General features: G+C 42.5%; 1 protein-coding gene across 1 annotated transcript in view; it reads left to right on the top strand.

Annotated features, from left to right (window-relative positions):
- The first annotated feature begins 680 nt into the window (after positions 1-680).
- CDH26 (cadherin 26) overlaps positions 681-25,136 on the top strand; it is a 122,874-nt gene continuing 98,418 nt past the window's right edge. The window contains exon 1 of the mRNA XM_069751210.1: positions 681-926. Coding sequence (XP_069607311.1) covers positions 885-926 — 42 coding nt within the window. The 5' untranslated portion in view covers positions 681-884. The remainder of the gene's footprint in view (positions 927-25,136) is intronic.

The following is a 25,136-nucleotide window of genomic DNA, read 5'->3' as shown; positions in this document are numbered from 1 at the left end:
CACAATACAGCATAGTGCAGTTCCTCCACACACAGTATAGTGCAGCAGACACACACATACACACACATAGCCACTAGTGATGAGTTAATATACTCATTACTCGAGATTTCTCGAGCATGCTCGGGGGTCCTCTGAGTATTTTTTAGTGCTCGGAGTTTTAGTTTTTCTTGCCGCAGCTGAATGATTTACATCTGTTATCCAGCATAAGTACATGTGGAGGTTGCCGGGTTGCTAGGGAATCCCCACATGTACTTATGCTGGCTAACAGATGTAAATCATTCAGCTGCGGCAAGAAAAACTAAAAAATACTCAGAGGACCCCCGAACGTGCTCGAGAAATCTCGAGTAACGAGTATATTCGCTCATCACTAATAGCCACGTTTTTCTAATGCTGGACAACTCCTTTAAACAATTGTTATTCAATCAATTGTCTAGTCTCCGCTCTTTATAGACGGAAATTATAGTAAAGAGCTGAGTAGACAGTTTCTCTAGAAACTCCAGTAATTACCGCAATCCCATCCACTAAGCAAATTCAGAGAAAGCTTTAAAAAATAACAAAAGAAAGAAGTCGACCTGCGTAACAAGTTTTGTCAGGAAGGAGTTAAAGGTCCATTATAGCTGCATGGGAGCTGTCCTCATACCAGCAGGGAAGGTGTGTCTGTCTGATTGTCACTGAGGATCAGGTTAAGCACACAGCTTGTGCTTCTTGTCAAAGGGGGATTCTGCTGAACTTGGGCAGAGGGAATTATAGGGGTGGGACCAGGAGGGTGCAGAATCTGGTCAGACTGGTCTTAATGAGAAGCCCTGGTGCTCAGGAACACAAAGTGATCACAACTGCAGGCTACAAGAAACATTTCTGACTTCTCTACAGGGAGATACGTTAAAATGAGGACTCTGTATCCGCTGCTTATCCTGCTTCTGGTGGTGGTGAGTAATTTGATGCCCCTCTGTTTATGGGGGGCATTGAATCTGTTAGGTTTCCTTACATTCCCAGTGGTGTCCAACTTGCGGCTCTCTAACCGTGGTCCATATACATCTCCTATCATGATGCCCTGATAGATCTACTGGGAGTTGTAGTATCTCCACAGCTGGCGAGCTACAAGTTGTAACTCATAAAGTCTTTTATGACAGGAGAATGTTTTTGGAAATGTTTCAGATTTACTGCACTATTATCCCTCCAGCATTGTCAGTTGTAGTAAAGGACAGACAATGATCAGACATGATAATGGATCAGACATACAGCCAAAAGGCTGCCTTCACACACCGGAATTCTCTACAATACTCTTTGTTTTTGCAGCATTTTTTCTCAAGGTGGTAAACCAAATTCTACAGACAAAAAATCAGCTGGAAGCCAGTAGAGAATTATGAAAGTGTTTGTTGTTGTGTTTGTGCGTTGCTTCCTTTTTTGGCATTTCTCTTGCAGTGGCTATACAGCATACTCTATGCTTTATGTCTGGCCTTTTTGTTTTTTTTTCTCCCTAGACATCTTTAAAGTAAAAAAAAGAAAGGACCTTAAAAAAAACGCATGTCGCAGATGTGTGAACAAAAAAAAAGGCTATAACAAATCTGATTGTTCAAAAAAAATAACTTTTTAAAATACTTTCCGTTATTATCACTACAAGATAATGTAAAGACGAGAGAATCGAGACAATTATGCAAATCCCACTCTGATCAGCGTGATCTGATTCCCTCGGGCAAGGAGAAGATGGAGAAAAAATATCTCCATCTTCTCCATTCTGTCAGTTGTGGAAATCAGACCACACGCAGATGTAACTTCTTTTCTTCAAACTGGTTCGGTCCAAGGAAAAAATTTGACATGTGCATGGCCCCATAGACTAACATTCGTTCTAGTGTGATTCGATGTGTTGTTGATTACACTCGGACCGAAAATACACTCATACCGAATCCAGAGCTTGGTAAAGCATGGTCTCAGTAAGGTGCAGCAGCAGGTCTCTTGACCCAAGCTCAATGTATATAAGACTGTTGATTTCGGGACAGGATCCCTGTGGACACTCTGGATTCAGACTGTGTTTTGTGGAATTCAGTTCGGCCTGATCATTTTTACAGTTCTGATAACTAATTACTTAACTTTAATTGATGCACCTTTAGACCTCAAGAACATTTCACTGCTCCATAATAGCTCAAACTGCCTTATCAGAGAGGACGAAGACTTGAACACTAGTACCAACTATTGTGGGGTAGCAATCCTAAAAGTCAATATCAACCCTTTAACGAGCCTTACCACGTGACTTAGGATAACAGACCCAAACCAGACCCATTTGCAGACTTGTGTTTTTGTTGTATTTGCACTTTTTCAGGGCCAAGCAAGGGGTCCAATTTGGATGTTTGCGAGGCCCCATATTGCAACCATAGACATCAATGAGCTTATACTGTACCTTTTGCATCCCTCAATTTCATAAGGGGGTGTTACAATTTTCCATATTTCATTTGTTGACATATTTTGGAGATACTTTTTCTTTTTCTTTAGAAGCAGGATTTATTCTAGAAATATGGTGCCTACAGAACATTATATGGCAGCATAGCATTCTTCCATTCCTGTAGTTTAGGACCCTTTCACACATCAGTTTTTTGCCATGAGTTGCAATCCGTCGAATTTTGAAAAAAACGGATCCAGCGACTGATGCCTCATGTTTCATCCGTCGTTCGCCGGATCCGTCGAAAATTGTCTGTCCGGTGGCCGGAGACAAAAGATAAAGTAATGTTTTTGTGTCCGTCGAAAAAAACAGACAGCGATGGATCCATCGCCATCCGTTGTTTGCTAGAATGACGGAATCTGGGGAGGAATTAAGTTTTTTTTTTTTAACTGTGCATGCTCTGATTTTTTTAGGATCCAATTAGCTGGATCAGCTAGCGGAATCCGGCAAAAAAAAAAATGGATCCGTCACATCAGTTTTTCACAATCTGCGACGGATCCGTTTTTTTCAAAATTCGACAGGTTGCGACTGATGGCAAAAAACTGGTGTGTGAAAGGGGCCTTAGTAGTACACAATTGTAAAAAATATCAGAAAGGCTTTTATACATGGCTCTGCATTAAAGGAGGTTACCTGATTCAGTCAACTACTTGGTAAATGCACTATTAGGGCACGAGGAACGGGATTCCAGCTCCCTAGTCTTGCAGTGTATTCCTACTACATGTGCACGGGCAAATGAGCTTGTCAGACACTAACGGTGAAAGGATAACTGGCACCGAGTAAAATCTTTAAATTTATTTCAGGAACCTAAACATAGATAGGACAGCTCAGTCAGCAAAATGAACCATGATTTAAGACTTTCTGATCAAAACTGATATCTTTTAACTATTAAGGCACGTTATGTGGATTAAAGTGGCGCATTTCCATTCCCGGCCTGTATGTCAATCGCATATAGCAAACTCACCAGTATATGGGGCTGCTCATTTCTTTATTAAATAAAAACGACAGCCTTAGACTGGTGATAAGCCCCTAATGAAGGTTGGTTCAAAACACGCGTTAGGGTGGACGGGCAAGCATTGGGAGCGCCTGCATCCATTAGTGGTCAATGTAATTTACTAGTACAATTACTATGAATTGCCTGCGATTTAATTTTTATCTTCGGCATACATGAATGACCCAAGATGTAGCCTTGACACTGCATTTATTTATTTAGACAATGGCAGGATTATCTATTATAAAGTAGTACTGTTTTACAGGTACTTCTCCCAAAATTAGAAAATCATCAAAAAGTTAATTAATTTCAGTTCTTCAATGCAAAAAGTGAAACGCATATATAGAGTTATTACAGAGTGATCTATTTCAAGTGTTTATTTCTGTTAATGTTGATGATTATGGCTTACAGCCAATGAAAACCCAAAAGTCATTATCTCAGTAAATTAGAATAATTAACAAAAAACACCTGTGAAGGCTTCCTAAGCATTTAAAAAGGTCCCTTAGTCTGTTTCAGTAGGCTCCACAATCATGGGGAAGACTGCTGACAGATGTCCAGAAGGCAGTCATTGATATAATCCACAAGGAGGGTAAGCCACAAGAAGTCATTGCTAAAGAAGTTGGCTGTTTACAAAGTGCTGTGTCCAAGCATATTAATGGAAAGTTGAGGTGGAAGGAAAAAGTGTGGTCGAAAAAGTTGCACAAGCAACCGGGATAACTGAAGCATTGTTGAGAAAAGGCCATTCAAAAATTTGGGGGAGATTCACAAGGAGTGGACTAATGCTGGAGTCATTGCTTCAAGAGCCACCACACACTAATAAAATGCAGGAAAGCAGAGCACAGCGGTGACGTCATCGCTGTGCTCTGCTTTACGGCCAGCGCCGCTGACAGTCAGTGCAGGGAAGCTGACGGCAGGGGACGTGACAGACATCAGAATGTGAGTATGTGTTTTTTTTTCTTTTACTTTTACAATGGTAACCAGGGTAAATATCGGGTTACTAAGCGCGGCCCTGCGCTTAGTAACCCGATATTTTCCCTGGTTACAAGTGAACACATCGCTGGATCGGCGTCACACACGCCGATCCAACGATGACAGCAGGTGATCAGCGACCAAAAAAAGGTCCTGATCATTCCCCAACGATCTCCCAGCAGGTGCCTGATCGTTGGTCGCTGTCACACATAAGGAGATCGTTAGCGAGATCGTTGCTACGTCACAAAAAGCGTGACGTTGCAACGATATCGTTAACGATATCGTTATGTGTGAAGCTACCTTTACTATCAGCGTGCAGCGCACGCCAATACAGTTACAATACCCTAGCTCTGGGTGGGCCTCCTCAGAGCTATGGGCCAGGACGACCGCCCCCTCTGCCCCCCCGGTAGCTACCCTACTGATGCAGTAATTGATGCAAAAGGAGAGGTGACCGGTCACCTGACCGCGACGTCATCGAAGGTCCTTCACTCACTGCAATCTTAGGAGCGGAGGGAGACGCTAGCAGCGCTGTGAGCCAGGGGCCGTCCGAGGGTGAGTATATCTATGTTTTTTATTCTTTATTTTTTACATGAATATGGATCCCAGGGCCTGAAGGAGAGTCTCCTCTCCTCCAGACTCTGGGAATCACACGCCGTATAAGATGACTGGGCGTATAAGATGACCCCTGTCTTATACGGCAGGTATATCCCAAATTCCATATTTTATATGGAAAAGTTGGGGGTCGTCTTATACGCCCAGTCGTCTTATACACCAGAAAATACAGTACCTTTTATATATCCATTAAAAAGTTCCAGATTTCTTCAGTTACATTCAATCCCTTATGGACGACTTTTTTTGACACCTGATGGGTCTTCCTCCAGGTCCCTGGTCGCTGGAGAAACAAAAAGTTTGTTTTTCTTTATATATATATATATAATATATATATGTGTATATATATATATATATATATATATATATATATAATCTCCATTTCTCCATTCTTGTGCACTCCTTTCTCCAGTTTCCTCACACGTGGTTGTTTTACATTTTCCCCCATCCTGCATGAATATTTTATTAAATACATTTTAGCATATTATCCTGAACTGTTATTCGTCGTTTTTTTTATCTTTTAACTAGACTGGTGATGGCACAGATTGGTTAGACTGCTGGTATTATACTAGTAATCTGTTTGGGAAACCCTTTGTGCTTTATTGCTGTTCCTGAACAGTAAAAATTCCCAAATTCTGTGCATACCATACACACGACCAGACCAGTCTGCTAGGGATTGTAAGGGCTCCTCCACAATTTCACTATACTAAGGGTACCGTCACACTATACGATTTACCTAAGATCACGACCAGCGATACGACCTGGCCGTGATCATAGGTAAATCGTAGTGTGGTCGCTGGGGAGCTGTCACACAGACAGCTCTCCAGCGACCAACGATCCCGAGGTCCCCGGGTAACCAGGGTAAACATCGGGTTACAGGACCGCGCTTAGTAACCCAATGTTTACCCTGGTTACAAGCGTAAAACTAAAAAAAAACAAACAGCACATACTTACATTCTGGTGTCCGTCAGGTCCCATGCCGTCTGCTTCCCGCACTCACTGACTGCCGGCCGTAAAGTGAAAGTGAAAGCACAGCTGCTGTGCTCTGCTTTCACTTTACGGCCGGCAGTCACAGTGCGGGAAGCAGACGGCAAGGGACCTGACGGACACCAGAATGTAAGTATGTGCTGTTTGTTTTTTTTTAGTTTTACGCTTGTAACCAGGGTAAACATCGGGTTACTAAGCGCGGCCCTGCGCTTAGTAACCCGATGTTTACCCTGGTTACAAGCGAACGCATCGCTGGATCGCATCGCTAGATCGGTGTCACACACACCGATCTAGCGATGACAGCGGGAGATCCAGCGATGAAACAAAGTTCCAAACGATCTGCTACGACGTACGATTCTCAGCAGGATCCCTGATCGCTGCTGCGTGTCAGACACCGCGATATCGTAACGATATCGCTGGAACGTCACGAATCGTACCGTCGTAGCGATCAAAATGGCAGTGTGTGACGGTACCCTTAGGTCCTAGGTGACCTTTACCTTACAATGAACAAGGTCTTTAATTGCTATTCACAAGAGTGACATGTTAACTGATATGACTTCAGAGCTTCTTTTGTAATGTAACAGGGTAGGGATGGCCACAGATCTCTGTGCAAGAACCATAATGAAGGACTTTACAATACAATGTTCCATGGATGTCACAGAGGGGAGTCTCTTGTTTGGGACCCCTTCTTTCAACCAGAGCAGAATGTTTCTTATATACAGAGGACTTTATCCGTTTGTGTATTACATAGTCTGACATTCATTTCAATGGCGACACAAAATACTACTTTTCTCCTCCAGTATTTGCTACTTCAGAGAAAACGCATAGTTGGCTGTAGTAAGAGGAAATGACCTGTATTTATGGGGCGTGTGTGTTTTCTACACAAAATTGTGCACAGAGGAGTTGAAAATAAAGATTTGTTTTGATACAATTTGGCATCCACTTTGTTCCTCCATGCAGGTGGACCAGGTCGGTTATCACCTCTGCGGCTTGGCATCCTGGAAGCATCTTGTGCAAACATTTTCGCTTTTCTAGACTTGAGCCAAAACACGACTAGTGAACTAATCCTCTAAGGCCACGTTCCCGGTCAGTTTTTGGTCAGTATTTTACCTCAGTATTTGTAAGCCAAAACCAGGAGTGAAACAAATGGAGGAAACATATCACCACTTCTGTATTTATCACCCACTCCTGGTTTTCGCTTACAAATACTGAGGTAAAAAACTCACCAAATACTCAACGTGGCCTAAGGGTTGCTCTGACAGGAATGATTTTCATGCTGCAGGTTGAGGGCTTGGAGAAGGTTAAAAACCTTCCATGCTTCAGCGATATCTACATCAGCTATATTTTCTGCGCTGTTGAATAGCACTTCACCTGTACGTTACCCACGTGGTCAGATCTTATGATAACTTCTAATCTTAACATAACTTGATAACTTGTTTGACATCTTTTTTTATTTATCATGTGCAGCTTTGAAGCTGCTTGTTTCCATGATCCTACATGCATGGAAATGTAGTTACTTTGGCTATTGTGGATTCATAACAAAGTCTGATTCATTTAATGCCTAGAAACATAAAAGTTAGCCGAACTGGCAGATTAAGGCAGGAATGGCCGACCATCTAATGTGTATGAGAGCCTCCATCCCTGGCAGCTGATGTCCATCCGGGAAAAAAAGGATCTGGCCTGCTGACTTTCTAATAGCAAATCTTTTTTTTTTTGTTGGGAAGATAATCTGCTGTCTGAAGAATCTCACATACAAACAACAGGAGCATTTGGTTGAGCTGACTGATCTTGTATATAGAGGAGTAGGGAGAGGTAGCTGTCGGCCAAAATATTATTCGGCTAACAGATATCTAATGTGCATGTCCAGCCTTAGGCTCTGTTCACATCTGCTGGTTGTGTTTACTGTAAGAGCAAGCAGACTGTAGGAGCCTCTATTATAAGAGGTGAGACTGTGCAGGTCACTGCTGTGGGAGCGGTGGGACTGTGCAGGGCACTGACGTGGGAGTGGTGGGACTGTGCAGGGCACTGCCGTGGGAGCAGTGAGACTGTGGAGGGCTCTGCCGTGGGAGCGGTGAGACTGTGGAGGGCTCTGCCTTGGGAGCACTGAGACTGTGTGGAGGGCACTGCCGTGGGAGTGGTGAGACTGTGTCGAGGGTACTGCTGTGGGAGTGGTGAGACTGTGTGGAGGGCACTGCTGTGGGAGCGGTGAGACTGTGTGGAGGGCACTGCCGTGGGAGCAGTGAAACTGTGTGGAGGGAACTGGTATGGGAGTGGCGAGACTGTGGAGGGCACTGCCGTGGGAGCAGTGTGAGTGTGTGGAAGGCACTGGCGTGGGAGCGGTGAGACTGTGTGGAGGGCACTGGCATGGGAGCGGTGAGACTGTGTGGAGGGCACTGGTGTGGGAGCGGTGAGACTGTGTGGAGGGCACTGGCGTGGGAGCAGTGAGACTGTGTGGAGGGCACTGGCATGGGAGCGGCGAGATTGTAGATCTCTGGCAGAGGGAGTTTGTATGGTGAAATAATTGAAAGAGCTTAGAAGGGGTCGGTTTTATAATAATGTTACAAAACATGGTTAAGATATTTCTGGGTCTTTCATCCAGAGATCGTTACTGATCATCACTGTATTTGGAATAAATGTTTTCCTCTAAAATGAGAAGAATTGGCTTCTGCTTCTTAGGGTATGTGCACACGCTCAGCAAACGATGCTGATTGGATGCTGTGCACTTGTGCAGCAGCCAACGTGCAGCAGCCAGATGTTACAGTATAGTGGATGGGATTTTAAGAAATCCCATGTCCACTTTGAATGCAGCAAACATGCGCTGCGTCCAAAGCACTGCCAGTTCCGGATCATTTGCTCATACCCTTTGGTCAGTTTTCTTTTTTTTGGGGGAGGCATTAGGTTTGCATCAGACTAGACAGTACTCACTGCTTTTATTTCTCGCATTGCTAGCCATGTAGCTTTATTTCTTGCCTTACTAGCAATGTAGCTTTATTTCTCGCCTTACTAGCAATGTAGCTGTGCTATTGCAATCAAAGAAGTTTCTCAAATAAATAATAGCTTCATTTTAGCATGACCTTGAAGGTTATTTCATACAGTCCTAGAGGTCAGAAGACAAGCTGGATGTGCCATAAACATGAGAAGTGGGTGCCCCCCTAACAGGCATCCAAAGTTGTTTTTCAAACTCAAATTGGAGTTAGAGAGAGGAGCTGAGCTTGTAATGGATGTACTACATCTATGGTGGAAAAACTTAGCGCTTAGCCTCTCCCTACTTGCCTTGGTGTGTTGGCAGTTGGAGGGATAGTATTGGGGTTGATGTCAGCTTTGTATTGGCAGCTGACATCAAGCCAAAGGGTTGGTAATGGAGAAGCGTCTATAAGATGCCCCCCATAGTCCAATTATAAATAAACACCCAGAAGAAAGTAATTTAATTGAAGTAAAGACACTGACACCTTTATTTGAAAAAAAAAGAAAAGTTATATTCCCATTTATGCCTAATCCACTGAGCCCATGTCCCTTGTAAAAGACCAAAAAAAGAAACAATCATATTACTCACCTCACCGATGAGAAGATAATCCATTTGTCCCGCGATGAGTCTAGCTCTACTACATCTAGCAGCCAGCAAAGACACTGAGCTGCATATTTGTATTTCTCATTTATGATGATATTTAGTGGGGAGGACATTGACATCAGTGAATCATACACATCCATGGATCCCATATAACCGGCAGTATCTACAGGGGGTCATTCTCCTTTAGAAGCAGTGCTTTGTAACATTGCCAGATGGAACCTATTTTTGAGACCGACCCATACAGAGCCAAACTGGTAAAAAATGTCTCAGTGTGTCCCTGTATGAAAATTGAGAATACAGTAAGTCCTCATTGTAATCTATGGGAGCTATAATAAGGCTCTGTACATTTTGGAGAATATACTGCGCTGTAGAACACTTATTTACACTAACCATTCTGTTTTTGACACACAGATAATTTGCTCTATCCATTGAACATTTATTCCGTCATTAAGGACAGGTAGACAGCGTTCCCACGATGAGTTTTTGGTGATGCAAGTTTTCTGTACCTACTAAGTAAAATAGGTTACTTGCATTTCTTCAAAAATATTCAGCGTAAAAAACTCATTGTGGGAACGTTGCCTTATACGACTTAGCGGTCATCCATAAGTATTGTTGTCATCGATCAGACAATAATACGCCTGCGAAAGAATAAAGATTTACAGTGGTCCAAAAATTGTGCAGATTTTCCCGTCGACCAATTTTTACAAAAACTGATGAAATGTGGCAAATAACCAAGGTGTAAAATACCGTTTTGTGTATACAACTACTATCCTGATCTGTGTCTCTATGGTTACAGGCTGACGTGACCTGGGTGTAATCTGGCCTTTCAGGCTTGTTGGTCAACTCGTTTTCTGTCTTTTCTAAGTGGAAAACATGATATAGAGTATGGGGTAAAGTGCCTGCAGGATATGACTTAACAGCTTTTGGGTGTAGAGTGTAACCATGGAAACACATAGGTGTACATAGGAGCTGCATACACAGAATAGTAAGAGATTTGCAATCAAAATTAAGCAAATACTTGATATTTTCGGAAGTAGAGATGTGTTCAATTTTGCTGATAATACAGATGATGTCAGGTACAGTATTAATAAAGTCTGAACCCTGGAGCTGTCATCACTACGGTGTATGAGTTCACGCTTAACAAACAATAAAACGAATATAACGCCCTCAACCTCCCGTGTGGAAATGATTGCTCGGAGCAACATTGTAATTTGTTGGAGCTTTATGGAGCTTTGCTTGATTATATGAGTTAGTCATAACAGTAGAGCTATAAAAATCTCGCCGTAAACTCGGATCAGAAGAACGTTCACTTGCTATCCGGAGACAATGCTTTAGGGCAGAGGTCCCCAACTCCAGTCCTCAAGGCCCACCAACATGTCATGTTTTCAGGATTTCCTTAGTCTTGCCCAGGTAATAATTGCATCACCTGTGCAATGCAAAGGAAATCCTGAAAACATGACCTGTTGGTGGGCCTTGAGGACTGGAGTTGGGGACCTCTGCTTTAGGGAATGGACACTTTAGTCCCACCTTTGTCCTGAATTCTTATAGGGGCTAACCCTCTAAAGGTGTAATAGCGTATACAGGGCTATGACAGCAGACACATCTTTGCCCTGGGTGCATATTTATAATGAGATTTGCCAAAAAGCTTTGTAGCCGCATACGGTCCTGCAGGTCCAGGAGGGACATCTTTAATTTTAAACAAATGTGTGGATCACATGTCTAAGGGTTTCTGCATGGTGTCGTGTTATGGCTATGTTTTGTATACAACTTGGGGAAAATTTTTCATTTCCGTTCCCCCCTCACTACTTGGAGTCACTGTTTTGTATGGAGCAAAAGGTCTCCTATAGAATAAAACAATATAAGACTACAGAGGTAGGACTTTGATTTAATTATTGGGTCTATAGAGGTTTTTTCTGTGAGATTAGGCATCAAATATAACATATTCCATGTGCTAAAGTCTTATTTTCATATACTTAAAGGTATATTCCCATCTCCAATATCATATCCCAATATGTGGTAGGTGAAATAGCAAATGCCTACAATTAGATATGTAGAATAGTTCTTCTGATTCATTATGTTTCTTACCCCATGTACAGGGCATTACAGTATTTTAGGTATCCATGGTTACGACAACTCATAGTTACAGTTAGTTGAGATGTTAGTGGTCATAACCATGGTTCCCTAAGCTACTTCAATGCCCTGCACATGTTCAATACGATAGTGAAATGTGAAGCCATCAGTTCTCAAATCAACCATACAGCTGTGCAGGCATCATATGACGGCATGATACTGTGTCCTGAACAATGAGGGGGGTATAATAGTGTGTGAGGAACAATGTGGGGACATTTTATTTGGTGTATTGGGCATCTTTATAGGGTCATAAAATTTGGGGGTGATCATTAGAAATGGAGGCTTGTCTAAAGCCACAATTTCTTTGCGGAGGCATAAAATGGACTTGGTGTAATGGTTTGGTTTAGCTGCAAAAAAAAAAAATTGCCGCAGCCACAATTACCTTCCTTCTTCTGTGTCCTTCAGTGTTGGCAGGCATATGTACCAAGGCTTACAGGACTCATGCATGTGGTTCTGCCATTTGGATAAGCCTCTGTGAGTCATGTCATATGGCAGTAGACAGGGCTTATGTATGGACAACTTTTCAAAACTGTGCGTGCAAAAACGTGCCTCATAGATGAGAAGACACACCTTAGAAGGATATAAAATGTAGGCCAAGCCTTATAGCAAATAATACGCTCAGGCTATAGATTTTTTTTTTTAAGTTCAATGTTTAAGAAAGGGGAAGGATGGACTAAGACACCATTTTTAATGCGGCTTATACTGTTTGTTAGCAATGGACACGGCCACACAGATTCCTTGGCTGGCTCTTGTCTGTGAGTCAACATATTTCTGTCTGGCAGTGGTTCAGGACCGACACGCTTCAAAGGATCGTTATACCAAAAAGGTAACGTTAAAGGGATTTTCTCCAAAATTACATTGTCTCTATCCTAGTGATCATCAATCCATGCAGGACATGGGGTGAGTGTCATTCGGTGGACCACCGACCTATGCGCCCCCGATTGTGCCTTTGTAGGCATAAGACATTAGACAATCAACTGGTCACAGGTACGTTGTCACCCGTCTAGTAAACTGTTTAAAGATAAATGGTTGTCAGCCCGTATGTGTTGAGTCCAACCATAAGACTCTGTTCACATGTCCAGTAATCATCAGTTAGAACGGAACCAGCAGCAATCCCTTAGGCCTCTTTCACACTTCCGTCTTTTGTCCTCCGCCGCAATCTGTCGGTTTGGGCAAAAAACGGATCCTGCAAATGTTCTTGCAGGATGCTTTTTTTGCCCATAGACTTGTATTAGTGACGGATCGCGACGGATGGCCACACGTCGCGTCCGTCGTGCGACGGATCCGTCGTGTTTTGGCGAACCGTTGGTACGAAAAAAGTTCAATGTAACTTTTTTTGTGCATCGTGTCCGACATTTTCGGCCACGCATGTGCGGCTGAAACTCCGCCTTCTTCTCCCCGGACTGCAGAATGGGCAGCGGATGCGTTGAAAAACTGCATCCGCTGCCCACATCTTGCAGTAATTTCACAACATCCGTCGGTTTGTCGGCCCGACGCATTGCAACGGGCCCATACCGACGGAAATGTGAAAAAGGCCAAGACAACTTTTTTGTCCAGCTTAAAAAAACTGGATCCATTTCTTTTAACACTAAACTCTATGGGAAACTGATCTGTTAAATGGCCATCAGTTTTCTTTCATTTGAAAAGGATCCGTTTTTTACTTACTGGATCAGTTTCAACAAAACAACAAAGGGAACAAAGTGGATGGCTATTTAAACCCTACCTTTGCATTGCGAACATAAGATATTGTCAGAATCCAGAGATACTGTAAGTGGTTGTCAGGGAAGCCGATCTGGTTCAGCTGGATAAATAGGATGAGGCCAAGACAGCACAAATTCTTGTAAAGATTACCTAGGTCAAACATCTATGAGGCACCAAAAACGTGTCAAAAACGCGTCAAAATCGCGGTAAAAACGCATGCGGATTTCTGGCAGAAATGTCCGGTTTTTGTCAGGAAAATTTCTGCAAGAAATCCTGACGTGTGCACATACCCTGAGTCTGCAAGGAACAAATGGTCAAACCATGAATAGTGCAGGATAAGGCACTACCTATAATGGGGACCCTATTGCTATATACACAGAGGAATGTCCATTAAAGCAGATAATTAACCCCCCACCACCACCCTCCACCTTACCATTTGTACAGATGATTTCAAATTATGGCACCAAAAAAGACACCTGATTTGTCAAAGTTTAGCGTTTTAACCATTGCTAATGGGTTGAAAGGAAACTTAAAAATAAGGGTACGAGTGATATCTAGACAATGGGAGAAAATAAAAGATTAAAAAGAACATAAATTCAAAAGAAGACATGATTGATGCGTAGCATGAAACGCCCATACATACAAATAATAAAATGACAATTTATATTGAATGTACACTTGTGTATGATAGATTTAAACTTATTTGATCATGTTGCCAGAATAGGTGATGATGGTGCATTACTGATGTGCCACATGAAGAAAACAATGAATGAAGAACAATAAGGTGACTAGTGAAGAATTCAAGAAATGAAAAAGAATTAATTTATTTATATATTATTGGTTCTTAAAAGAAATATAAATTGATTAAAATATTTTGGCAGACCAGTGTGATGTGTTGTGATTTCTATGTGTGTTTCTATTCTGGTAACATCATCCAATAAGGCCCCTTTCACACATCAGTTTTTGCCATCGGTCGCAATACGTCGAATTTTGAAAAACGACTGATGCTGCCGGATCCGTTTTATTCTCATAGACTTGTATTAGCAACGGATCAGTCAAAAATTGTCTGCCCGGTGGCCGGAGACAACGGACAGAGTAACGTTTTTTGTGTCCGTCAAAAAAATGGACAGCGACGGATTCCGTTTTTTTAAACTGAGCATGCTCTGATTTTTTTAGCTTCCAATTAGCCGGATCAGCTAGTCGAATCCGTCGAAAAAACGCATCTGTTGCAACAGTTTTTCACAACCTGCGACGGATCAGTTTTTTTCAAGGTTCATCGGATTGCGACTGATGGCAAAAAACTGATGTGTGAAAGGGGCCTATGTTGAAATACATAAATCACAACCGTATTTTATACATTCAATATATACTGTATTGTTGTTTTATTTTTTGCATTTATGGGTCATTCTTACCATGTATCAATCATGTTTTCTTTTTAATAATTTACTGTATGTTCTTTTTAATTTGTAATTTTATCTCATTGTTTATATGTCATTGTACCTATTTTTAACATTCCTTTTAAACCATTAGCATTGCTTAAAACAATGAACTTTGACACAACACAACCTGCAGTAACCATCGCTTGACCAAACCGCTGCACGACCAGCTCTATACTCACCTACTGTATCCTCACCCATCCCTTGTAGATTGTGAGCCCTCGCGGGCAGGGTCCTCTCTCCTTCTGTACCAGTCGTGACTTGTATTGTTTAAGATTACTGTACTTGTTTTTTATTATGTATACCCCTCCTCAAATGTAAAGCACCATGGAATTTTTTTGGCTCCATGATTTGAATCCATCTGTATAAATGTGGCTGTATCTTGCCAATTTGCATATGCTTTGTCCTGAGGAAGAAGTAAGGTACTTCGAAACGCATAGACATAAATAAAAATAGCTAATTTACCGCACAATCTTATATGCACTTGGATTTTTTATTTTTTTATCAGCAGTGTGGTTTCTCCACAGTAGTTTCCTTCTACGTATATGCATCTGGTCTAGGGACCCGCAGACTTGCAGCAACTGGGATTACATGCTCTAATATTGTTGTGTTATCACATCACCAGGTTAGCATATTGTTTTTACGAATTCATCTTTTATTTGGATAAAACCCTATAGCGCTTCTGTTTGCTTACTAGCGCTTTGATTCTCCATTGAGTATTAGCTAAGACCTAAGAATCCTGTTATTTGGAACCAGCTGGAGCCAACAGTGATCTTGTGAGCTTACTCCCTACAGTACAGATTTTTAATATACACAGCTCAAAAAAATAAAAGGGAACACTTAAACAGAATATACGGTAACTCCAAGTAAATCAAACTTCTGTGAAATCAAACTGTCCACTTAGGAAGCAACACTGTTTGGCAATGTCACATGCTGTTGTGCAAATAGAATAGACAAGAGATGGAAATTATTGGCAATTATCAAGACAGACTCAATAATGGAGTGATTCTGCAGGTGGGGACCTCAGCCAAATCTCAGTACCAATGCTTTCTGGCTGATGTTTTGGTCACTTTTGAATGTTGGTTCTGCTTTCACACTCGTGGTTACATGATACGGACTCTACAACCCACACAAGTGGCTTAAATAGTGCAGCTCATCCAGGATGGCACATCAATGCGAGCTGTGGCAGGAAGGTTTTGCTATGTCTGTCAGCATAGTGTTCAGAGGCTAGAGGCGCTACCAGGAGACAGACCAGTACACCATGAGATGTGGAGGGTGCCGTAGGAGGGCAGCAACCCAGCAGCAGGACCGCTACCTGAGCCTTTTGTGCAAGGAGGAACTGGAGGAGCACTGTCAGAGCCCTGCAAAATGACCTCCAGCAGGCCACAAATGTGCACGTGTCTGCACAAATGGTTAGAAACCGACTCCATGAGGATGATCTGAGTGCCCGACGTCCACACATGGGGGTTGTGCTCACAGCCCAACACCATGCAGGACCCTTGGCATTTGCCAGAGAACACCAGGATTGGCAAATTCACCACTAGCACCCTGTGCTCTTCACAGATGAAAGCAGGTTCACACTGAGCAAATGTCACAGACGTGACATAGTCTGGAGACGCTGTGGAGAGCGATCTGCTGCCTGCAACATCCTTAAGCATGACTGATTTGGCAGTGGGTCAGTAAAGGGGTGGGGTGGCATTTCTTTGGAGGGCCGCACAGCCCTCCATGTGAGGTAGCCTGACTGCCATTAGTACCGAGATGAGATCCTTAGACCCCTTGTGAGACCATATGCTGGTGCAGTTGGCCCTGGGTTCCTCCTAATGCAGGACAATTCCAGACCTCATGTGGCTGGAGTGTGTCAGCAGTTCCAAGATGAAGGCATTGAATCTATGGACTGGCCCGCCCGTTCCCCAGACCTGAATCTGATTGAATACATCTGGGACATCATGTCTCTCACAATCCACCAACTTCATATTGCACCACAGACTGTCCAGGAGTTGGTGGATGCTTTAGCCCAGGTCTGGGAGGAGATCCCTCCTGAGATTATCCACCACCTCATCAGGAGCATGCCCAGGCATTGTAGGGAGATCATACAGGCACGTGGAGACCACACACACTATTGAGCATCATTTCATGGCATTTCCACAGAAGTTGGATCTGCCTGTAACTTCATTTTCCATTTTGATTTTGAGCAACATTCCAACTCCAGACCTCCGTAGGATATTAGCTGTGATTTACGATGATCATTTTTAGGTATTATTGTTCTCAATACATTCCACTATGTAATGAATAAAGATTTACAACTGGAATATTTCATTAAGTAATATCTAGGATGTGGGATTTTAGTGTTCCCTTTATTTTTTTGAGCAGTGTATATTTATAATAGGGATTTACACACTGAGGCTCTGTCTGTGTCTGTTTTCTGCATTTTTCAGTGTAGTGAGGTGAGCTGGGAGATGCCCAAAGCAAAATACCCCAGAGTGTTTCCAGCCATCGCAGGTATTTAATAGTATTGGTCTTCTCATATGGGCTAAAGGGACTTTTTGGCCCTTCCTAGGCTCCAGGGCTCATGAGTGACAGCAACGTCTGCACCCATTATAATTACATCCCTGTACATACGTTGTGTCTGGTATTACAGCTCAGCCCTATTTACTGGAAGGGGGCTAAGCAACAATACGCTGTTTACATACATGAGGTTCTTTCAGACTCCTTTCTGTCATGCGCCGTACTTGAACTGCTCTGCGGGAACTCAGTTCCCGCAAACCGCAGCACTAGTACGGCGGCACGATCGCGCGGTCTCACAGTGAGCACCGTGGCGATCGCCTGCGGGTGTCAGCTGTATGTGACAGCTGACACCCCGCAGCAATGTCCACAATCGGGGGCATTTAACCCCTCTGATGCCGCTGCCAGTAGTGACAGCGACAGAGGGGCATCGCGCAGGGACAGGGGCTCCCTGCGCTCTCCCACCGGAACAACGTGATGCGATCGTGTTGTTCCGGTGTTCTAGAAGGAGTCCCTGGATCCAAAATGGCGACGGGGCTCCTTCCGGGTCATTCACTGAGGTGGCTTGCTGGCACTGGAAAGCCTCCTGCACTGCCTGTCTGATCGCTGATCTGACACAGTGCTATGCAAAGTGTCAGATCAGCAATCTGACCTTATATAGTGATGTCCCACCCTGGGACAATGTTAGAAAGTAAAAAAAAAAGAATGTTAAAGAAAAAAATCCCCAAATAAAGAAAAAAATAAATAAACAATAAAAGTACACGTATTTGGTATCGCTGCGTCCGTAACGACCAGCTCTAGAAAAATATCCCACTAGTTAACCCCTTCGGTGAACACCGCAAAAATAAAAAAAGAGGCAAAAAACAATGCTTTATCATCATACTGCCGAACAAAAAGTGCAATAAAATGTGATCAAAAAGACGGATATAAATAAACATGGTACCGCTGAAAACGTCATCTTGTCCCGCAAAAAAAAGCTGCCATGCAGCATCATCAGCAGAAAAATAAAAAAGTTATAGCTCTCAGAATAAAGCGATGCAAAAACTATTATTTTTTATAAAAATAGTTTTTATTGTGTAAAAGCGCCAAAACATAAAAAAAAATATAAATGAGGTATCGCTGTAATCATACTAACTCGACGAATAAAGCAATTTTACCACACGTGGAATGGTGTAAACGCCCCCCCTAAAAGAAATTCAGGAATTGCTGGTTTTTGTTCACTCTGTCTCCCAAAAATCGGAATAAAAAGCGATAAAAAAATGACATGTGCCCGAAAATGGTACCAATAAAAACGTCAACTCGTCCCTCAAAAAAAGACCTTACATGACTCTGTGAGCCAAAATATGGATAAATTATAGCTCTCAAAATGTGATGATGCAAAAAACTATTTTTTTGCAATAAAAGCGTCTCTTAGCATGTGACAGCTGCCAAACAAAAACCCGCTATAAAAACCCGCTATAAATAGTAAATCAAATCCCCCTTTATCACCCCCTTAGTTAGGAAAAAATAATAAAATAAAAAAATGTATTTATTTCCATTTTTCCATTAGGGTTAGGGTTGGGGCTAACCTTAGGGTTAGGGTTGGGGCTAAGGTTAGGGTTGGGGCTAAAGATAGGGTTAGGGTTGGGGCTAAAGTTAGAGCTGGGGCTAAAGTTAGGATTAGGGTTGGGGCTAAAGTAAGGGTTTGGATTATGTTTACGGTTGGGGTTAGGGTTAGGATTAGGGTTAGGGGTGTGTCAGGGTTAGGGGTGTGATTAGGGTTATGGTTAGGGTTTAGAGTAGGGCTGGTATTAGGGTTAGGGGTGTGTTGGGGTTAGGGGTGTGGTCAGGGTTATGGTTGGGATTAGGCTTAGGGGTGCATTGGGGTTAGGGCTGGAGTTAGAATTGGGGGGCTTCCACTGTTTAGGCACATCAGGGGCTTTCCAAACGCGACCCATCTCAATTACAGCCAATTTTGCGTTGAAAAAGTAAAATGGTGCTCCTTCCCTTCCGAGCTCTGCCATGCGCCCAAACAGTGGTTCCCCCCACATATGGGGTATCAACGTACTCAGGACTAATTGGACAACAACTTTTGCAGTCCAATTTCTCCTGTTACCCTTGTGAAAATAAACATTTGGGGGCTAAAATATCATTTTTGTGGAAAAAAAATGATTTAATTTTCACGGCTCTACATTATAAACTTCTGTGAAGCACTTGGGGGTTCAAAGTGCTCACCACACATCTAGATTACATTACTTTCCAAAATGGTGTCACTTGTGGGGGGTTTCCACTGTTTAGGCACATCAGGGGCTCTCCAAACGCGACATGGTGTCCGATCTCAATTCCAGCCATTTTTGCATTGAAAAGTCAAACGGCGCTCCTTCCCTTCCAAGCTCTGCCATGGGCCCAAACAGTGGTTTACCCCCACATACGGGGTATCAGCGTACTCAGAACAAATTGCACAACTTTTTTTGTCCAATTTCTCCTGTTACCCTTTGTAAAATAAAACAAATTGGGCCTGAAGTAAAAATTTTGTGAAAAAAAGTTAAATGTTCAATTTTTTTTTAACATTCCAAAAATTCCTGTGAAGCATCTGAAGGGTTAATAAACTTCTTGAATGTGGTTTTGAATATCTTGAGGGGCATTTTCTGTCATATAGGCCCCTCAAAGTCACTTCAAGTGTGAGGTGGTCCCTAAAAAAAATGGTTTTGCAAATTTTGTTGTAAAAATGAGAAATCGCTGGTCAACTTTTAACCCTTAGAACTTCCTAACAAAAAAATTATGTTTACAAAATTGTGCTAATGTAAAGCAGACATGTGGGTAATGTTATTTATTAACTACTAGATGGTGGCCCGATTCTAACGCATCGGGTATTCTAGAAAATGTATAGTAGTATATAGCACTGCCCACGTAGTATATAGCAGAGCCCACGTAGTATATAGCAGAGCCCACGTAGTATATAGCACAGCCCATGTAGTAAATAGCAGAGCCCACATAGTAAATAGCAGAGCCCACATAGTATATGGCACTGCCCACGTAGTATATAGCAGCGCCCACATAGTATATAGCAGAGCCCACGTAGTATATAGCAGAGCCCACGCAGTATATAGCAGAGCCTACGTAGTACATAACACAGGCCACGTAGTATATAGCAGAGCCCACGTAGTATATAGCAGAGCCCACATAATATATAGCACAGCCCACGTAGTATATAGCAGAGCCCACGCAGTATATAGCAGAGCCCACGTAGTATATAGCACAGGCCACGTAGTATATAGCACAGGCCACGTAGTATATAGCAGAGCCCACGTAGTATATTGCAGAGCCCACGTAGTATATAGCAGAGCCCACGTAGTATATAGCACTGCCCATGTAGTATGTAGCACCGCCCACGTAGTATATAGCAGAGCCCACGTAGTATATAGCAGAGCCCACGTACTATATAGCACAGGCCACGTAGTATATAGCAGAGCCCACGTAGTATATAGCAGAGCCCACGCAGTATATAGCAGAGCCCACGCAGCATATAACACAGAGACGTATGTAACACAGCCCACGTAGTATGGCAGCTTTCTGGAGACCATCCCCGGCCCATCCATCCATGAGAGGAGCAGATGTACAGGCGCTGGTGAGAGCGGTGGAGGCGCCATCTCCGGCAGTGCAGGAGCAGCACACGGCCCGCGCATAACAATAAAAGGACACATGTATAGATGACGGAGAGGCCAAGGGCCCGGTCGGGAGTGTGGCTCACACGGGGTGCCCTGCAGGAAGAGCTGTTCACATGCGGGGTGATAGTCCACCCTTCCTGTAGTCCGGCACAGAGGCCGTTGCTGGCGGAGGACATCGTGGCTGCTCCCGGTAGTGTGCGGAGCCCCGGGCACAGGTCAGATGATGGTGGCTGCTGTGATCTCCCCATTGTATTTCCATGTCCCGCATTGTGAGCGCTCACTGCTTCCTCCCCATTATAACCTGGTGCACCATGTGTGTGCGGGTCATGTGTCAGCAGTGACGCATGCAGAGGGCACTGACGGGGGGGAGTAGTGAGGGGCCAATTCGCGCCACTTGTTAGCGGTGACTGGAGGGGAGTATGCAGGAGAGTAGGGAGCGACTAATCGGACTGTGCCCGTCGCTGATTGGTCGCGGCAGCCATGACAGGCAGCTGACGAGACCAATCAGCGATGCGGGATTTCCGTTACGGAAGTTGAGGACAGAAAGACGGAAGTACCCCTTAGACAATTATATATATATATATAGATTTTGTATAATATGACTCTCTAATTTAAGGGCATAAAAACTAAAAGTTTATAAATTGCAAAATTTTTGCCAAATTTCTGTTTTTTTTCACAAATAAACGCAAGTCATATAGAAGAAATTTTACCACTATCATAAAGTACAATATGTCACTACAAAACAGTCTCAGAATCACTAGGATCCGTTGAAGCTTTTCAGAGTTATGACCTCATAAATTGACAGTGGTCAGAATTTTAAAAAATGGCCTGGTCAGGAAGTTGAAAACAAGCTTCGGGGTGAAGGGGTTAACGACTCCAAAAAACGCCTGCCTGGAGTAAAGAGCATCTGATTTGTTAAGTGACTCATGCTGCTTCTTGTTCATTTTTGGCCTCCATGCCCCAGAAAACCACATCTGAGGCAGTTGTAATCTATGATTTATACCAATTTCTGGTATAAATTATATGAAGTGTATCTGTCCATGCCATAAGTGACCAGGCTCTCCTCTGCTAAGCTCGTGGGCAATGGGCAAAAAAAAAAATTAGACATTATTGTACAAATATGAAGTGTGCTATAATTTGTGACTTTATGGCATTATCCCCATTTAGTAGTAGCATAAAAGGGATAGTGTCTTGAGACTTTTTAGGGTGTGACAGAGGAATAATGCAGCAGCCCATATAGATAGACTACAGTAGTTGTTTTGCTCAAATTGAAATTGAATGTTCTTTACTAAGTTAACAAAGTATTCCATGAATTTTTGCCTTAGGTTATACTATGTTTTTGACAGAAGACTTATTAAAGTGAATCATCTGATCATAGTAAAATCAAAATGGAGTTAGTGTGGGTTTGCTCCGGGTTCTCTGAATTCCTCCCACACTCCACAGACCTACTGATAGTGAATTTAAATTGTGAGCCCCACCGGGGACAGCAATGATGTCTGTTAAGCTCAAATGGAAGTGGAAATTAATGGCGATATATGAGCGAGTAAAATAAAGAAATTATTAACCTATAGCAGCAGGGTTTGGGTAACCAGACCTTTAGTTAGTCAGTCTGACTTGTCATTGAAGGGTTAAATATCACCTGTTGTGCACATTAATGCAAAAGTGACTGCCCGCTGTGAGTTTTTGTGTGTCTGAGATATTGTGTGAGATATTGTAAGAGTAGTCACCTCCCATATATAACCAACAAAAAAGTTGCAGTATGTAGCTCTATAGCATGAAAACATAAAACATATGAAATATGAATTGCATTACTGCTCTAGAAAATAGGAAAAATTGAGCACACTTAGCGCTTAATTGGCCAATTCATATGTACCCAGCAGCCACGATAAGGCAATTCTCGGTGCTGGGAACCTATCTAATGTAAATCCTCTTTTAGGCTGAAGCCTGCATTTATGTGGGTAGCTAGGATCCTGCTATGATTAAAACCGTCTTATCGTGGCTGCCGGGAACACATGAATTGGCTTTGAATATTTCTGCTTTGATGCCAATTTATTTTCTCAACCTAAACCACATACCGGGAGGGTTTCAGCTTTCAAATGAATAATTTATACAACCAATGGATGAATTTAACGTCAGGTTATAAGCTTTTATTTGCATAACATGGGTAAGGCACATAACTTCTGTCAGGGAGTGTATTTTCTAGTTCAGTAATACAATTCATAGTTCATATGTTTCATGTTTTCATGCTATAGCACTACAGAGTTTAACTTTTTATTTGTTGTTTATTATGTCTCTGGTGTCCCATCCATCAGGATATAATGCTATTGGACAGCTCAGCTCATTTTTGAACTACAAACTGGGGGTGCAAGAGAACCACAAGACCTTTCCAACAGCTGGAGAGTCACAGGTTGGAGACTTCAAATTTGATCACTTAAAAATTGCCAGTTATTATGAACCACATTTTTAGTTTCTGGAGTTTCAGAATTGAATAATGCTGGCTCAACTGGAACAATAGAAGTGAGAGAGATGGGAATATGGAAGCTATAAATGATTCAACAGAGACCTCATTGAACACCTTTCTCAGGTTACAAGTATATGATTCCCTGCATAGAGCAATGGGGTTATATAAAAGTTGTGTGTGTGCTATGTCCACGATCACTCTGCTACAGTATGTGTTTGCATTCGCCATCATACAGTTACAGTATGTGTGTGTGCTACACCTGCCATTATGCAACTCTACACTGGGAACTCCTTACTGGCTAATTATAAGAAATTAAATTTTTTTGTCCTCTACAATGAAATCAACCTACAAGTGAGATATTATGTGGTGGAGGGTAGGTGTCTGCTGCATCCACATTTTATTACAAGGATGGCCAGTGTGAATTTCCTCACTCATACCCAAAGACAGACAGATAGTGAGACACAAAGGGGCTGATGCATCAAAGCTTTTATGCTAAAAAAAAGTGGCGTAAAGCGTTTGAAAAGTCTCACAAATTTCTTGTTGTCCACACATTTTGCGACTTTTGGCATTTTTACACCAGTTTGAATCAACTCTGCAGAAATGGATAGAGCTGGTGAGGATCCTGGGTGGGGTGGTGGTATGGCTACACCTACCCGTCAAATTCATCAAATGTGCCTATAGTTTGAACGCCAGATATGTTACTCCAGTCCTTAACTGGAAGAATATTTCTGGCACGGCACAAAGAGGCTCACATCACTCAGAAGAGATGCAAAAATTAATTAAGCGACATGCACCTCTTAATAAATTATCCGCCTTATAGTCTAATAAGACTGGTGTAGCACGAGCATGCCCTTTGCCAGACTTAATGATTTGACCCCAAAATTAATTAGGAAGTTGACAAATATTTTATTGTAACTAAATTATTGTAGAGAGTTTGCTTTTCGCCAGTTTCATGAGTACAAACCAAATGTAGGACTGGTTGTGGGTCTCCTGATTCAAACTCAACAGCACCATACAGTAAGGGAAATAAGTATTTGATCCCTTTCTGATTTTGTACGTTTGCCCACTGACAAAGACATGAACAGTCCAGAATTTTAAGGGTAGGTTACTTTTAACATTGAGAGACAGAATATCAAAAATAAAATCCAGAAAATTACTTTGTATAAATTTTATATAAATTTATTTGCATTTAGCAGTGAGAAATAAGTATTTGATCCCTCTGACAAACAATACTTAATACTTTGTGACAAAACTCTTGTTGGCAAGCACAGCAGTCAGACTTTTTTTTGTAGTTGATGAAGAGGTTTGCGCACATGTCAGGAGGAATTTTGGTCAACTCCTCTTTGCAGATCATTTCTAAATCTTGAAGATTTTGAGGCTGTCGCTTGGCAACTCGGAGCTTCAACTCCCTCCATAAGTTTTCTATGGGATTAAGGTTTGGAGACTGGCTAGGCCACTCTATTACCTTTATGTGCTTCTTTTTGAACCACTCCTTTGTTGCCTTAGCTGTATGTTTTGGGCTATTGTCTTGCTGTAAGTCCCAGCCAAGATCCATTTTTAATTTCCTGGCGGAGAGAAGGAGGTTGTCACTCAGGATTTTACGGTACATGGCTCCAACTATTCTCCCATTCATGCGGTGAAGTAGTCCTTTTCCCTTAGCAGAAAAACACTCCCAAAACATAATGTTTCCACCTCCATGCTTCA

The sequence above is a fragment of the Ranitomeya imitator genome, chromosome 2 (genome assembly GCF_032444005.1).
Source record: "Ranitomeya imitator isolate aRanImi1 chromosome 2, aRanImi1.pri, whole genome shotgun sequence".
NCBI classification, from domain to species: Eukaryota; Metazoa; Chordata; class Amphibia; order Anura; family Dendrobatidae; genus Ranitomeya; species Ranitomeya imitator.
This window is presented reverse-complemented; position numbering and strand designations above follow the sequence as displayed.